Source organism: Leptopilina heterotoma, unplaced genomic scaffold, assembly GCF_015476425.1.
Source record: "Leptopilina heterotoma isolate Lh14 unplaced genomic scaffold, ASM1547642v1 Lhet_254, whole genome shotgun sequence".
Taxonomy (NCBI): domain Eukaryota; kingdom Metazoa; phylum Arthropoda; class Insecta; order Hymenoptera; family Figitidae; genus Leptopilina; species Leptopilina heterotoma.
In genome coordinates, this window is record NW_025110967.1 from 282,709 (window position 1) to 297,898 (window position 15,190).

General features: G+C 33.5%; 1 protein-coding gene across 1 annotated transcript; it reads right to left on the reverse strand.

Annotated features, from left to right (window-relative positions):
- Positions 1-441: 441 nt before the first annotated feature.
- On the reverse strand, positions 442-2,035 carry LOC122503284. The gene is made up of 3 exons (XM_043613757.1): positions 1,738-2,035; positions 1,045-1,643; positions 442-993 (listed from the first exon to the last, which is right to left on the reverse strand). The coding sequence occupies exons 1-3, from the start codon at positions 2,033-2,035 to the stop codon at positions 442-444; spliced, it is 1,449 nt and encodes a 482-aa protein (XP_043469692.1).
- Positions 2,036-15,190: the final 13,155 nt, after the last annotated feature.

Below are 15,190 nucleotides of genomic sequence, written 5' to 3' on the forward strand. Positions count from 1 at the left end.
AAGTTTTTTCAAAGATGGACAGTTAAAATCTTCTAAATTTTCTACATTCAACAAATATTTCTCCAACCAATTCTTTTTTTCTAAACCTTTAACATAGATAGCACTAGCACCACGTAGTATTTCTTGTAGAAGAGAAAGAAGTTCATCATATGGAACATCTCCAGCTGGCCAATCAATTCCATGGTCATTATGCGTTAACCAACGATTTTCACTTTTGTAGCGTCCAGGCAATGTATTCCAAGCACAAGGAGGTTCGAACAGGAAGACGAGTGGTTGAGCATCTAACTGTAGAGGAAGTATCGCCAACTCTTTGAAGACAAATTCGTTATTGGGTTTTTTAAAACCCTGTACATCTACAATAAACTCCATTATGAAATAAAACTGAAATTCTGACTGAAAGCAGCTGTTTTTATACCCAATCACCCCCTTACATTATCCCCACTACAGCAGTTTCTTGACAACGCCGCTGATTGGTTTATATTGTATGACGCGGTCATGGATGATTAAGCAATAGGCAGTAGTTTCAGCCGGCATGTTCATTCCTGCTTCAAATTCTAAACGTACATCAACTGACGCTTGTTTTAGAAACTCATTTTGCTTAGAACAATCAATAACAATTAGAGGAAACAGACTTTTAAAAATATCCTTTGTTAAAATAGGTTTTGAATCTTTACCATAATAGGATGATTGAAAATTAGCGTACATTTCATAAAGTAGAGAGTACTGATTTTGATCAAAATTTAGATTTAAATTTCCATATGGATAGTATTGTGAATTTAAAAAGAGTTTAACGTTTGTAATATTACAATGATCAAAATGACAAGCATATTTTTTACGTTTATCTTTTCTCGCTGTTTGAAATCCAACAATAACATAGCGTGGTTTCTCTAATTGCGTTGATGTTTTAATTTGCCACAAAACTTTTGAACTTGTAGGAATTAGAGGATATTCATACATTTCCCAAGATCTGAAACTTATTGAAATTAATGGATCCTTTTCAATAAATTTTAATAGTTTTATTTTATTATTATCTGCAGGTAGAACGTATGGAACCATCCATTCAAGTTTATTGATGAAAATTTTAAATTCTTCATCACCTCCTTGTCCTGTTTGAATAACGGCATTCACGTCAGAACGTGCTCTTGTTAAAATTAGTTCATGTTTAGCGTTCATAACGATTTTTTTATAATCTTCAGCAAAACCAAAAATCATGTTGAGTGGTATAGTGACATCAAAATAGCCATTTTCCAATACAAGTCTTGCATCAGCTGCCATTCTTGAATACCCAGCATTTTCAATAAAATTTAACTGTGTAGGAGTTTGCGAGACATAATTTTTCATAATTGTAGTATGTCCAACATTTTTGCATCGATCTATTTCAATTCCATTTAGTTCATAGCGAATATCATCAAACAAAAAACATACAGCATTATTACTTAAATGCACGTTTTCCGTAGGAGTAATTTCATCATTTTTGGCTAATCTGCCAAAAATATGTAATGAACTTTTACTAGGTAAAATGCACAAGTCTTGATGTTGTACTGCGATTCGAATTTCATCACTATTGTTAAAAGATGAAGAAGCATACGGTTGATGAGCATGAATTTCATAATGAGCTATAGACTCATCAAAATTCACTGCTGCTGGAATATTGAGAAGTTCGTCCATTTTTGTTGCAACAGCACCCACAAAATATGTAGATTAATTGTCTTGTTTTCGTTTTTTCTTTCCTTGAACTTTCAGGCCTAGTTCTTGAAGAAAGAGACGATTCTGTGGTGTTAACACCTTGTAAGATGACTTTAGACTGATTTGACTCTTGCATGTTGGCTATTCCTGAAGCTCCTCCAGCAAGAGCTCCTAAAGCACTAAGTCCAGCAAAAATTGGAACCAGCGGTAGAATTCCACCTACTTTAGTAGGTACAGGAAGAATTCGAGGTGATAAAATTTTAGATTTACCACCAACATTTTTTATTGCTTGTCGTGCACCAATCATAGCTGCTCTAATTGATTCTTCAGCATTATTAATGGGAACCATACTTTTTCGCGCAGCATCGACAATTTTCCTTAGTGCTATTCTTTTCTTCTTACATATTGTTTTTCTTTTTTCTTTCTTATAGATGATTTTCTCCTTCTTTTCATCCCCATACCTAATTTAGATTTAGTTTTCATGGTTCCGGAAATAGCTAAAGCAGCTGCTCGTTCACTCACACTAGAATTTTTAGCTGTAACACGTTCCCACGCTTTCTTAGCTAATATTTTATCTGCTTCTTTCTAGCTTGAATATTTTCTCGATTTTGCGAATATGCAATGTCGTGTTGCTTACAAGCAGCGTCTAATGGATTAATTCCTTGATCACCTCGAGACAAACGCTTTGCTAACTTTGTACCAGGCCCACAGAATTGGTAACCTGGCAAATGTAACTCGAACGGTAAACTATTGATTAAACCTTTTCCTTGATAGCGTTCTTTTTTCACCTCTTTATGCAGAATCATTCTTCACTCTACAGAGGTTGGTGTGAGACTAACGAAACGAATATAAATTCTTGGTATTTATAGCTTTTAGGGCAGTTACTGTCAAGATGCAGTTCACGAAACAACCTGTCGCACTGCCAATCTCTAGTATAGATGTTGAAACTAAAGAAAAAAAGATTAAACGTCACGGTAGTCTGTTTTCAGACAGCATTCGAGCAGTTTTCTGTGGCCCCTCAAATTGTGGTAAAACAAATGCTCTTCTTTCCCTAATAATACATCCAAATGGTCTAAGTTATGAAAATATTTACCTCTACTCTAAATCTCTACAATAACCGAAATATACATTTTTGGAAAATGTAATAAAAAATGTAGATGGTGTTGAGTATTTTCCATTTAGTAAACATGAAGAAGTAGTATCTCCAAAAGATGCTAAAGCAAATTCAATTTTTGTTTTTGATGACATTGCTTGTGAAAAGAAAGATAACACAGCCCCACAAAAAAAGTGTCGTGCGCGGCAGACCAGACTAGTCATTTCCTATGTATTTTGACGCGCTGAACACGAATCCGAAGTCCGTTTGGCTCCATCACGTCGGGATTTTTTTCTAACCTTAAAAAATCTGTCGGATTTTGAGAGGTAGGCTATTTTTTCTTAAATTAATGGATTTACTTCAAACTTGGTAACTAGGGGTTTTTGGGTCGCTGATGACAAATTTGAAGTTAGATTTTCAAAATTCAAAATGGCGGCTCTAATATGGCGGACGAATTTTTTAAAAGTTAATGGATTTACTTCAAACTTGGTAACTAGGGGTTTTTTGGGTCGCTGATGACGAATTTGAAGTTAGATTTTCAAAATTCAAAATAGCGGATTCAATATGGCGGACGATTTTTTTAAAAGTTAATGGATTTACTTCAAACTTGGTAACTAGAGGTTTTTTGGGTCGCTGATTACGAATCTGAAGTTAGATTTTCAAAACTCGAAATGGAAATTCTTATATACATAAGTAAGGTATTCACGTCCTTTTATGGTAGCGCACTCTTTTGTCCTCAAAGGATCTGTGTAATGGTTTTCGTTTCAAATTGGTGCCTCCAGGTACAATATCCCTTTTCAGCATCCAACAGTAGTCGGACATCATATTTACATCTCATCTTCCTTGATAACGACGCTCAAATTCTTTAAGATCTTGATGAAATCGTTCTCCTTGTTCTTCACTGTAATCTCCCAAATTTTCAGGGAATCGATCCCGATGCGAGTCTAAGTAATGCATGTTTATGCTCATTAAGCATCCTAACTTACCAAAATTTTTAATCATATCACTAACTATTTGCTCCCAATTTTCACTCTTGTGATTACCCAGAAAATTTTCGACAACTGCTTTGAAACTAAGCCATGCGGCTTTCTCCTTTTTATTCATCTTGGTGATAAATTGCTCATCTTTTAACAATTTGCGAATTTGTGGTCCGTCAAAAACCCCTTCTTTTAGTTTCGCATCAGATTTTTCTGGAAACTTTTGTTCCAGGTATTTAAAACAGTTTCCTTCTTTATCTAAGGCTTTGACAAATTGTTTCATTCCTCCTAGTTTCGTGTGTAAGAATGGAATTATCACCTTTGAAGGGTCGATTTGGGGATTTTCTATTATATTTTTTGAACCTGGTTCGAAAGAATTTCTTTTTGGCCATTGTTTTTTAATGTAGTGATTTGCTCGATCTCTACTGTCCCACAAACACAGGAAACATGGTGTTTTTGTAAAACCTGATTGTTGTCCAAGTAGTATGCTTAAAATCTTAAAATCTCCACAAATTTGCCAGTTGTGTTCTCGGTATCTAATTTTATCCAAAACTAGTTTCATATATTCATAGTTTTCTTTCATTTCCGTTAAATGCGCTATTGGAATTGGAGCATAAATATTAGTATTATGTAGTAGTACTACTTTTAAACTTCTTTTCGAAGAGTCAATAAATAGTCTTCAATTTTCATCTTTTTATATATTTGTTTTTAATTTATTCTTGAGTCCGACAACATCTGAGCAATATACCAACGACGTATTTGCATCTTTTGTAAAATATTGTCGGAATTCTTTTTCTCTGTCTCGATAAAAGCTAGCTGTTGTGCCTTTTGATAACAAGTTTTTCTTCTTCAACACTGATGCTAGGTGTTCTGCACAATCCTTCGGCAATTTTAAATCTCTAATGAGATTGCTAAGTTCTTCTTGGTTAAACGTTTGTCGAATCTTTATCTCCTGTTCATCATACGGAAGGTAATAGTCGTCCTCATCATCGGTTCTCATGTCTTTATTTTCAAAATCTAGAACATCTTCAGTTGAACTGTCAATTTCCAAGGTTTTGGGAGAAGAAGGTGGATTGAATGAAATTTCTGGTTTTTTTACAGTGGGGACATTAGCATACAATATGTTCTTTTTATTTTTGTTATTATATCCTTGCACATTGGTGTTGCAAAAATAACAATCTTTTTGATTTAATGGTTTTTCCCACAAAGTTGGCTTTATAAACTTTAGTTTATCCTCTTTTTTATGATTCCAACGAGTTAACATTGTGTAATAGGAACTGCAAATTTTGTGTGGAACAAAATTTTTATCCTGATTGGTTATCTCAAGATCAAAATAATCTTTGTAGATCTGTTTGATATTTTCATTTATTGATTTACGATTTTTGGGGACATCGAATTGTCCACATATGTAACAAAATGCATCTGCATTGCTGTCGCATAAGTGTTCCGACGTTGTTACTGCAAAATTAAGTTTTGAAGCCTTTGGAGTTTTATTATTGTTTTGATTTTGAGAAGCCATGATTTATGTGAAAACCTGCACGTTAGGGATTCTGGCCCGATCGCAGGTGAGTCCGCCGTCCTAGGGGTGATAACCCTCATACCTCCCCAGGCCTAAGTATGAGAGCTTTCCGACTTTGACGAGGACAAAGTCAACTCGTCGTCGGACACACTACGGCATCATCCTCACACCCTAACGTCCCCCTACAGGGCAGCGCGCCTACGCTGGCTTCGTTACTTCGATAAACAGGAAGCGAATCATTCTACACATCCCCTTTCGGGGCAGTTGTCATCGCCTACTACATTTATCGAAGCAGCAGGATTAGTATTGTGCTGAAACACAATAAAAGTGCAAAGCGTACAAGGTAAACAATGTATTTTTAAGGAATAAGATAGTGAAGGATAGAGGTTATTAAAGTTCCTTTTTATCTCGTTGCTTAAAAATTTATTATTTAACTTTTAGATCTTATTGTCACATTATTACCTCAATGAAAAAAGTTTTGTGCATTTGCCGAATTGATCTCTATGATGCAATGAGACCCAACTGTCAGTTCTTAAGAGTAGTTCATTACAAAACAAAAAATTACAGTTCCCGCTACACAACACTCTACCAAAAAATCTTTCGGAGCAGCCACACGGAAAAAATTTCTGTGCACTGTTTATCTCTATATGTGCACCAATGGTCCTTAATTACAGTACAAATCTTACACTTTGAAAAGGGATCATATACGGCCCTTTTTAGAGACAGCAAACGCACTTCCATCGGACAACCTCTGCATCAACTGCACTGGAAGTGAGACAAGCGGTGCACGGACATTTTTTTCGTGCAGGGGGTTCAAAATGTGAAAGTCTGACTATAGATTCGTAATCAGTGACCCAAAAAACCCCTAGATACTAACATCGAAGTAAATCCATCAATAGTTAAAAAATTCGTCCCCCATATTGGAGCCAACATTTTAAATTTTGAAAATCTAACTTCAGATTCGTAATCAGCGACCCAAAAAACCCCTAGATACCAAGTTTGAAGCAAATCTATCAATTTTTAAAAAATTCGTCCGCCATATTGGATCTGCCATTTTGAATTTTGAAAATCTAACTTCAAATTCGTCATCAGCGACCCAAAAAACCCCTAGTTACCAAGTTTGAAGTAAATCCATTAACTTTTAAAAAATTCGTCCGCCATATTGGAGCCGCCATTTTGAATTTTGAAAATCTAACTTCAAATTTGTCATCAGCAAACCAAAAAACCCCTAGTTACCAAGTTTGAAGTAAATCCATTAATTTAAGAAAAAATAGCCTACCTCTCAAAATCCGACAGATTTTTTGAGGTTAGAAAAAAATCCTGACGTGATGAAGCAAAACAGACTTTGGATTCGTGTTCAGCGCGTCAAAATACATAGGAAATGACTAGTCTGGTCTGCCGCGCACGACACTTTTTTTTGTGGGGCTGTGTAATGTTAGAGCTTTCTTTTGTATGGGTAGACATGTAAACGTTGACAGTTTCTATTTGTGTCAAACGTACGCTCGTATTCCAAAACATCTAGTTCGAGATAATGTAAATTTATTGGTTCTATTCAGACAAGATGAAAAGAATCTGAAACATGTTTATGAAGATCATGTTAATACTGATATGAGTTATACTCAATTTCGCGATTTATGTTCAGAATGTTGGAAATCTGATAAATATGGATTTGTTGTTATTGATAAGGACCGTAATTTTAATGAGGGAAGATAAAGAAGAGGATTTGATTGCTTCATTACACTATAAATACTAGAAGTTTACTGAATTTTTAATTAGTATAGTTCATCTTGTTACAAAGAAAACATGTATCGAAAAGAGCAAGAAACACTTCGTCAAATAGCAAAAGCAAGTGATGCTATTAGGCGAAAACATCGTTTACTCAAAATGGGTAAAGAGGCTGCAGAAACAGTTTTAAAAGAAACTCTTCAACCTATAGTAACACCTCTTGAAAAGTTGGTTAAAGTAACTGACATACCTTTCAAAAATGTTAAGAAAGAAAAAGTAAAAAAAGAGGAAAATGATTTTTATTTTCTCTACTGCAGTTGATGAGGATTTGACAAATAAATTTATTACATTATTGAATAAAAACAGAAAAACTTTTTTAGACATGGTTTATGGAGTACGTAAGCTGCCTTATGGTACTTTTATGATTGGAGATACACCAGTTGATTTAGAAGGTCCTCATATTCGACTTGCTGGAAAGAAAAAATATTTAAAAACTACTGGGTTAATTTAACTCTTATTTAAACAAAGAGGTAAACAAGAATTAATAAGTCCAGATGATTTAGAAAATTATAAAGAAATTCTTGAAGCTACAAATGCACATCGAAAAAATTATAGTTCCAGTGAACCTGTCAACATAAACAGGAGTTCTAAATACATTGATATATTTGCAAAACTTTTTAAGAGTACACCAAAAAAGGGTAGAGGTATTTTTAAAGGGAAGAAGAAGAAGCTTGGAAAGAAATTACCTCAATTTATGATTACAAAGAAACAATTTAACCCAGACTACATCTATTGGGATGATCCCAATGAACTAGTTGACCGATTACGTCTGCTAGTAGCATCGCAGCAAGCTGGAAATCCGAGCCACAATAATGAAAACATGTCAATTATTGAAGAACTACGTGAAGCTCACATTATATATTAGAAGAGTTCAAGCAAATAAAGCTTAGTATTAAAATGAGCATTGATGTGTTTGGACATCCTTTGTCACGACCTACTGCAAGTCGTGGACAACCTGGACCTTCTGGAATTGGTTTTAAAATTACTCCAAATGGACAATACGATATTGATAACAAAAGACTTTGCAACGTGCAAGACGCTGAAGAGCAACACGACGCAGTTAATTTAAGACAAGTAAAACAAATTGTTAAAAACGAAATAAAAACTGTCTTTGCAGTTACATCATCTTCAAGATCAGCTATTGATGACTTGAATATTCTTATACAATCTATCGAGGAAAGAATTAACGAAAAACTTAAGCAGATTGAAACTGATTTGCAACTTGAATTACCTTTTCAAAACGCTAAATACATCGCTAAATTGGATTCACGTTTAACAAACCTTGAAAATGGACAATGAAAAGTTAACTGTTGTTAAAGAGTTGCATAGACAGGCTAGAAAAAATTATCCTCGTCGAAAAGTTCAAATGCGTGGCATTGATGAAACCTGGCAAGCAGATTTGGTTGAAATGATACCTTATTCTTATTCCAATAAAGGTTTCAAATACATGCTCACAGTTATAGACATATTTTCCAAATATCCCTGGGCTGTAGCTGTAAAGAGTAAGAATGGAAAGGACATTTCTCTAGCCATGAAAACTATTCTAAAACAAGGCAGAATTCCAAAAAATTTGCACACTGATAGAGGCAAAGAATTTTATAATTCTGAATTTAAGAGTTTAATGCAAGAATTTAACATTAATCTCTATTCTACCTACAGTAATTTAAAAGCCTCAATCGTTGAAAGATTTAACCGCACTCTGAAAAATATGATGTGGCCTGAATTCAGCTTACAAGGCTATTACAAATGGATAAATCTTTTACCTACGCTCATATCAAAGTACAATAATAAAAAGCATCGTACTATTGGTATGAAACCCAAAGATGTTACCGTAGAAGATACAAGAGAACTACTGAGACGTATCCGTAAACTTCGAAAAATTCCGCTGAAAAAATCAAAATTCAAAAGAGGAGATAGAGTTCGAGTCAGCAAATTTAAAAATATTTTCGAAAAAGGATATACTCCCAACTGGACAATGGAAATATTCACTGTGGACCAAGTCAAATCGACAAAACCAGTTACATACAAGCTGAAAGATTACCAAAATCAACCCATCGAAGGTGGTTTCTATGAGGAAGAACTGCTGAAAGTCCAGTATCCTTGTTGAGAAAGTCCTGAAAACTCGTGGTAATGATGTCTATGTAAAATGGCTTGGATTTGATAGCTCGCACAATAGTTGGATAAAGAATCTGATATGTAATATAGTTAAAGTATTGTTAAAGTAACGTTAAAATAAGTTAAAATAAGTTAAAGAAAAAAGTTAAAATAAGATAAAGTAAAGTTAAAATTAGTTAAATTAACGTTAAAGTATAGTTAAAATAAGTTAAATTAACGTTAAAGTATAGTTAAAATAAGTTAAAGTAATGTTAAGAAAAGTTAAAATAAGTTAAGATAAGTTTAAAAAGTTAAAATAAATCCATGTAACTAGATTAACGTTTATTTAAAATAAAGAAGACATAAAATAAAATGAACATCTTTTATTCAAACAATCAATTCCTTCCTCTCTCTTTTTTTTACAATGCTTCATCATCTTCCATAATTTCTGCAATTTTACAATGCCCCCATGCTTGGGTGTCGGTGCTTTTGGCTAACAAAAATCTTTTATCATCGAAAGGACTCAGAGCAATTTTTGTTTGTTTTAAAGTCTGAACATTGTGAAGGTTTGATCTTATACAATATTGCGTTCTAGATTGAATGTTTACATTTTGTAAACAATACACATAATCATCAAAGTCTATGTCCTTCTTAACAACTACAGCTTTCACACCTTTAGCCTTTTTTATAACATCTTTGTTTTCAACTCGCACACTGTACATCTTGCTCCGCAAGCCAACAAATTTGGTCACGATTTTTCCACTGCATTCATCTTTCATCAATCCTAAAACTTTTTTGTTGGCTTGCGGAATACCGTATACGTTATTAACCGGATAATCTGACGTATCGAATTTATCAATATCTGCTTTCATGTCTGTATAAATGTCGGAGCATCTGATTTCGTAGATGAGGCTATCAGTGTCGGTGTACAATAGTTTTAAATTTTTCGCGTCATATTTTTTTAACATGTTATCATAATGGAAAGCATAGATTAACGTTTTTGAAACATCCAAGACTGTTAAACCCACATAAAGTGGCTTGTTTAGTAGTACCTCCATTTTTCTAAGTTCAACGGCAACCAAATTCGGATTAAAAATGGTTCTGCTGTGGAAGTTAGGTTTCGCGATTAAAGCTTTAGCTCCATATCTACCCTCTTACTTTGTAACGAGTTTAATATCGACATGTTTTCGCACGTTCTCCATTGTCTTACCAAATACCGCGTTGTTCATTAATTTAAATAAATTCTTTTCAAATTCATTGCTTGCACTTGTTCTTCGAGTCGTATTAAAATCAATATATGATTTTAACCACTTGGATTGTTTAAATTTCAATACACGATGAATTTTTACTAATACAAGACCATTCGCCAAAGCTTGTTTTAACGCGCGATAATGGAGAACGTGCTTTCTCTTTGGTAGGAGGGTAGTTAGGAGCTTTTCCACTTTAGATCCAGGTGGCTTCGAGCGTTCAGGGCAAAACGGAAAATCACTATGCTTATCATGCAAATCATCGGGGTAATCCAAATCAACTTCTAAAATATAGCCAATCGCCTCGTCATCAGAGACGTTGAAATCAAAGCTATTGTCAAAATTTTCTATCCGCTCGAAGCCACCATAGGGAAGTGACTGGATCATTGCCCAACCGAAGAGGTTATTTTCATCATAGTATACGATATAAGATGTCCCCTCACTTTCATTATATTCCTTCATATAATGATTATTAGCTTTAGCATACCGATTGGTGCATTGACTTACTCCACCTCTAATTCCGCGTTCGACAAACATTACCATATCGATGCCAGTGAGGAGCTCTAATCTTATATTCGTATGCTTTAACATGGCATCCCATGTCAATCCCGGTGTCGTGTAGTAATGGGCTGGATCGAGACCGTACGAGATTAAACATTGATTTCTAAAATTTTCAAAAATGTCCGCGAGTAACAAAATATTGGTTTGCATATACAGGTACACATAATCACCTAAATTTTGGCAATCAAACTCAGTCCACACATTTTGCGCATGTGCATAATCCTCATCAGAGACATTTGAGTCGTTTAATGTGCTATAAAATTTTTCTTTTGGTGGTAAATCAATTTCATCAAGTTTTTCCTTTGAGTCAATATACTCGTAAGGAAAAACTCCTTTTCGCGTTAACAATTTGATTTTATCAGCACTGTAATTGGAAAAAACTGTGTTTACAATTTTATATTCGTCGAGGTAGGATGCTAACTTGTCCAATGATGATGCCATGAATTTAAAAGAATCGATAAAGCGGAACTTGATGTAACTACCTTTCACACTTTTCGTGAAACCGATATACTTTTCTTTGTTAATAGGAAGCAAACAAACATCACCCTCAAATTCTGTAGCAGTAGCTTCGATAATAAAATGCGCGTCATACCCGCTAAGGTTATGAAAAACAACAGGTATTATTTGCGATTCATGATAATTAATATTGCAATCTTGGTGCGCGGGTCCCCGATACTTCCCTGTTAGATGACAGTGGTCTCGTACTTTTACATCCCCAGGCTTGATTTTATTCCTACAAATATGACATTTACTGGCATATCTAAAATCATCTAGTTGCTGTCGACTTAACACTTCCATTGGTACAGGATTCTTAAATAAATTGTCAAGATTGTCAACCACATTCTTTAATTCAGTTGAAAACCATTTTGCCGGATCTTCTTCATCTCTTGGAGATGCTTTATATATGGACAAGGAGTTGTCAAAACCACACTTTAAATAATAGCCAATACTGAGAGTTTTGTGATTTTGAAAAATCTCAGTATTACTAGGTTGCTGTGGTGCTTCCGCAGGAATCAGGATACTTTCACAGTCTGCATAAATGATGAATGGCACACGTTCCTTGTTTTGGTAATTTTTAAATTCAATAAAATTTTTCCCTGGTTCAGGAAGCTTAATACTCGTAACATTCATTTTTTGACAGATTTCTCCATGTTCACTTAGCTTCAGTTCATCGTAAAAATAATGAAGGCAACGATCACAGATGTATTTTTTACCCCTATGACCTGACAATTGAGTGCTGACAAGTCTGGATAAATCTTTAATGTACACATAATGGTCTGCATGGTTTTCAACTGGATGTAAAGCTGACAAAATTGACCATTTAAAGCATTGCTGATCAGCATTCTGGACATTAATGCAAGCCTGTTTTCTTTTAATGGAAGGTGGTAAATCGATATATGAACCAGCATGCATGGAATTATAACTGTTAATTTTAACCTCCAGCCTTTGAATAGAATGAAGTCTCCAATTCGATTCTTTCTGTTGGAATTCTTCTATTCTTTTCAAAGTTATTTGTTTAACATTACCATTGTACCACTCATCTAAGTGGGTTGTTACAAATATTTCACCCGTTTTCGCGATAAATGTCTTAAAATCAGACATTTCTTCCTTTCCGTTTATCGACTCTTTTATAAATTTCGCGCCCAACACAGTATACACTTTTAGCGGCCCATATTTATCTAAAGCTTTTCGTATGTTAAATTCAAACAAAACAAAGGCATCATCAAGAAACTCGTTAACGTCAATGTAGTCAATATTTAGAATAGCACTAGTCTGTAAACGACCATCAAATGCCTTATCAAAATCAACCCACTTCATTCTTTCATTCTCCATTTGTACACCTGCACCACGTTTCATTAAAGCATTAAAATTGCAAAACAAGTATTCCAACTTTTGAGTTAGGTTTAAACATCTTGATTTCTGATAAGGCAAAGAATCAGAATTTCTTAAAAATGATTGCAAAATATTTTTGTTTTGCCATTCGAATGCACTAATAAGTTTATCCTCACCTGTCATTCCCATTGTGGTGATAAGTTGACGTTCAGCGATGTTGATGAGGTTGTCTGACTCACGACACAATTCGTTGTACTCATCCACACTTATTCGATGTCGCGATTTTTTTCCACTGATTTGATCTTCGACATGTTGAACCTAAGCCTAAAAACCTAAGTAAAATAAAAAAAAAGGAAAAAAACTAAAATAAAAAAAATCCTAAAGCTAAAAGAATAAAAGGAATAAAACTAAAATAAAAAAAATCCTAAAGCTAAAAGAATAAAAGGAATAAAACTAAAATAAAAAAAATCCTAAAGCTGAAAGAATAAAAGGAATAAAATAAAAATAAAAAAACCCTGTAAAAGAAAATCCACCACCAAAAAACAAAAAAAGCATCTAAAAACCTGAAATTGATAAAAAATAAAAAATAATTATGAAAAGCACTCTGGAAACACTGAAAACGACTCTAAACTGTAAACTGCTGTTGCTGTTGCTCCTGAAAAGAAGCCACTGATGCTCCTGGCTCGCGCTCCGTAACTTATACACCAGTCCCCACTATACTTACCACCCCACTCCGTTAGACCCCCACTACTCCATAGTCGCGCGCAACTCTCCTACCACAATATTGCAAACGCCAACTACTGGGATAACTTGAAGTTACCATATTCAAATAAGACCAACTGTCGGTAATGCAGAACCCTGACGTACCGACTGGACCAAAATTTGTGAAAGAAATCTGCATTACCGTCTGATAGTAATGCTTACCCTCGGTCGATAACTTATCTACAGTCGATAATTTATCGACATTTTTATATCAGTATTATCATCAAGGTCGGTAATGCAGAACATCCCTTCTAACGCACTTTAAAGTTTGAAAAAAATTCAAATACCCCACCAACGGCTTTTAAGTTGAGCAAAAAATTAAGTGGCGCCATCTAGCGGTGGCAGCCGGTACTAAAAACTCGGTCGGTAAGGTAGAACACCCCCTCTAAGCCACTTGAAAGTACGAAATTAAGAAATATACCTTACCGACTGTAGGTAAGTGGTCCCGAAGTCTCATAGCTCTACTACTAATATGCAAAAAGTTGCAACAAATTAATTTTAAAAAATATATTTTATTAATTAATATCAGTTTGTTTACATACGGAACAACTTGAAACTCATTCCCGGAATTAAATTAAAATTTGGACCCTACGGGGATCGAACCCCGACGCATGACCTAACCTAGTGCCTAAACTAACTGCCCTAACGACTGCGACTACCGAACCGACTTACATATTTCTGGATTCAACTGTCTATATAAAGAGCAACTGTAAAATAGTAAAATTCAATTACCAATATTTTCAATAAATCAGAATAAACTGTTAAATAATTTTTATTAATTAATTATAGTTCAATTTAGTCATAATAGGTTATGTGAATTAATAAAAATTAACATTATTAATTGAATTAATAATAAATTAAGTCTTAACTTTACAATTTGGAATGTTTCATAAACTATAATTTGAGTACAGATTAATAATAATTCTTATTATATCTGCATTTAAAATGAATTTAGTATTTAATATCAATTTAATTTAACATTAATAATTTATAATAATAATGAATTATTAATGCAATATTGAAATTTTTATAAATTTTAAATTTAAATTATTAATAATCATTATAGTAAAAAATTATTCTATTAATGATTAATAATAATTTAAATATAACAGTATTTCAATTATAATGCAAATACTTCTCATAATAAGTACTGACTGTTATAGTAAATTACTAATATTATGAAACAAAATATATTGTTAATTAACTATATTAAATAATTACAAGTAAATATACATATATTAAATTAATATATTATAAATATAGGGGAGCGTGGGGGAATTGGAGCCCCTTAAGGAAAATTATTAAAAAAACCAACTTATATTTATAATAATACATTATTTTCGTCATTTCCTACTTATTTCGTTATTTATCTTTAACTATGTTTAATTAGAAACTTAAAAAGAGAAAGTAAATTGGAAAAAGAAAATTTTCAAAAAAAATACATTTTTTGCAATCACCCAATTTGTGGGGTAATGGGAGCTTTCACTTGAAATTTAAAAAATTTCTATATTTTAGGAATATTTTTTGTTTTCTAATAGAAAAAAGTGTTAATACTTACAATGAAGCCAAAACTTTAGACTTAGAATAAATTTTTTCCTAAATTATAATTGAATAAAAAATTTTTGAAAAAAAA